General features: G+C 40.9%; 1 protein-coding gene across 1 annotated transcript; it reads right to left on the reverse strand.

The window, feature by feature from the left end:
• Positions 1-1,189: 1,189 nt before the first annotated feature.
• Positions 1,190-2,218, reverse strand: LOC143027509 (uncharacterized). Its single transcript, XM_076188798.1, has one exon. It carries the CDS (start codon positions 2,216-2,218, stop codon positions 1,190-1,192), a length of 1,029 nt encoding a protein of 342 aa, XP_076044913.1.
• Positions 2,219-2,438: the final 220 nt, after the last annotated feature.

Genomic DNA, 2,438 nt, shown 5'->3' on the forward strand with positions numbered 1-2,438 from the left:
GTTATGCACTTATGCCTACATCTCTTGAACGATCTGGGGGGACGTGTGGGAAATCGGGGTTTTTGGGTGGGGAAGACTAATAAATGGAGTAATGTGCATTGCAAAACAGGTATAAAATGAACAAAAACACTTAAAAAAAAAAAATCTCATTTTAGGGCTGGAGTCTAGCGGTAGCCATCTTTGTTATTACCAACGATTCGAAAAATGTCTCGCTAGATTTGTTACATTTAACGAAGTCCACTCCAGCTGTGCAAGCCTTCCAAACCGTAAACCTACGTTACCTCCGTTAGGTTAGGTTAGTTTAGGTTACGGTTACCAAGTCTTGCACGGGCTGCTGCCCTAAATCTAGCGCTTCTACTCACAAATACTTACAATCATTAGTAAACAAACATGGAGCTGCGCGCAGTACCCGCCGTTATGGGATATATATATATATATATTTTTCTTATGGGTTTCTGTTGTCTTCTTCATTTTACACCTGTTTGGCAACACGCATTACTCCATTTATCGTTTGGGAGATGTAGGCATAAGTGCATAACTAAAATGCTTAATTACTTCAAAAGTACGCATTTGTGACGGAAATGATGTACACCATCATTCATATCACAACATTTTTCACCAGAAACACGTAAGCCACATATCAAATTCTATGGTTGGGTGAAACTATAAATTGACCACATTCTCTACAAACACTTTTGGCCACTTGTCTTAATCCAATAATCCAGTAAGATTTTCTAATGGTGGATATGAGGGTGTGAACACCAACATGTTTCAAAAGGTTATGCTGAAACTGTACTATAAGTTTGGTCACATGACAATTAGGAATTATAATGGGGTGCTTGCTGTCATAACTCAAGTAAGAATACTGAAGTCTAACTTTGACTCTCAGCAATTCATTAGAATCTAGAAAGGGGTCATTTTTTTTTATCAAGGAAGAGGTTTCCCTTGAGACAAAGCATTTCTTTCCTTCTCATAACTTTCTTTTTGAACACAGATCAAAATGTCCTTTACTTTGATCAACTCCTCATAAGTGAGAGGGCCTGAATGTTTTGTGCCATCAGGTTTGCAATTAATAAAGAACCTCTTAACCCAGGCAACAATATTCATAACTTTGCTAAATTCACTATATCTACTAAAGTCAAATACAGATGTGGCTTTCTCATTAACAGTCAAGGCTGTTCCCTCTCCCTTACTCTTTCACAGGTGTGAGCCAAAATGTGTGTCTCATCTGACAAAACACACACTGTTGTGGTCCTTCTTCGGCTGACGTCTGCAAGGCTGAAGCCGAACTAACCTTTCTTCTTTCGACATCTTGTGGTGTGTTGCTCTTCTCCATGGACAAATCATTAAAAATCTCTGATCGTTCACGACGCTGGATCTCGGTTTGCAGAAACTTCATCAGCCAATCCAAATCGCCTTCACGTCCAGCACTTTCCCTCGACCATTCCAGACGGATGTCCTGTGGTAGGCGAGCTACGATGATAGGAGTCAACACCATGCCATACTGCTTACCGCTGATCCCAAGGGCTTCCAAACTTCTTATATGCCGCAACAGTTGGTCTCGTAACTTCCATAGGGAGTCACACTGATTAACTCCCTTAGCTCTGGATGTCAAAGAAGCGTTCATCAAACCCGACACATGGGCGAATATGATTCTTTCAGTGCTACCAAATCTCTCTTTGAGTAGATCACATGCTATCTTATAATTTTCAGTGGTAAGCGCCAAACCTTGGATGACAGAAAGTGCTTCTCCTCGAAGGAGGGACTGCAGGTATGAGAACTTACTTATAACAGGCAAGTCACTCTGGTCAACCAGAGCTTCGAAGCGGTCCCAGAAGGGTTGCCACTCTATAGCTTCGCCAGCATATTTAGGGAGCTCTAAACTAGGTAACTTAACCTCTGATCTAGAGTCACTTACAACAGTCATATCCTTCAGGCGCTTGGCAGCCCTTGCTCTAATCTTCCTGGCAGATCTTTGCAACTTGTCAGTTTCATTCATATCTGACTCTATTTCATCAGTGTTCAATTCCAACTCCACTGCCATCTGGTGCTTCTCAAGATTTGCAAGCCTTTGGTCAAATGTGCGAATGGTAGTTTCTAATAATTCGAGGCTGGTAGCGTCATCATTCAATAAATCTCCTAATTCTTTCATGCTTCGCGTCACCCACCCTTTGGCTGACGCTCTCTGCTTCTTAGCTTCTTGTAGAATGGCAGACATTGTGCTTAAAGCTTAAAATGGGTTAACCCAATTCTTAAAAGACTTAGATAGGGTTTCCCGGGTCTGGGCACCAAATAAATTGTTTAAAAACTTCACAATATCTATCGCTTTTTGCCAGAAAGTCAAGAGGGATTCAATAGAAAAATATGGCGTCACTCCTGTCTTTATCTACTTAAGAAAACAAGACATTTCAAAGATGGTAAATAATTACCCTCTTTCC

This window comes from Oratosquilla oratoria, chromosome 1 (assembly GCF_046742065.1).
Source record: "Oratosquilla oratoria isolate Oo_2021 chromosome 1, ASM4674206v1, whole genome shotgun sequence".
NCBI lineage: Eukaryota > Metazoa > Arthropoda > Malacostraca > Stomatopoda > Squillidae > Oratosquilla > Oratosquilla oratoria.

Coding starts and splice junctions, on each gene's coding strand:
- LOC143027509 (XM_076188798.1), bottom strand. CDS start 2,218: ATGTCTGCCATTCTACAAGAAGCTAAGAAGCAGAGAGCGTCAGCCAAA.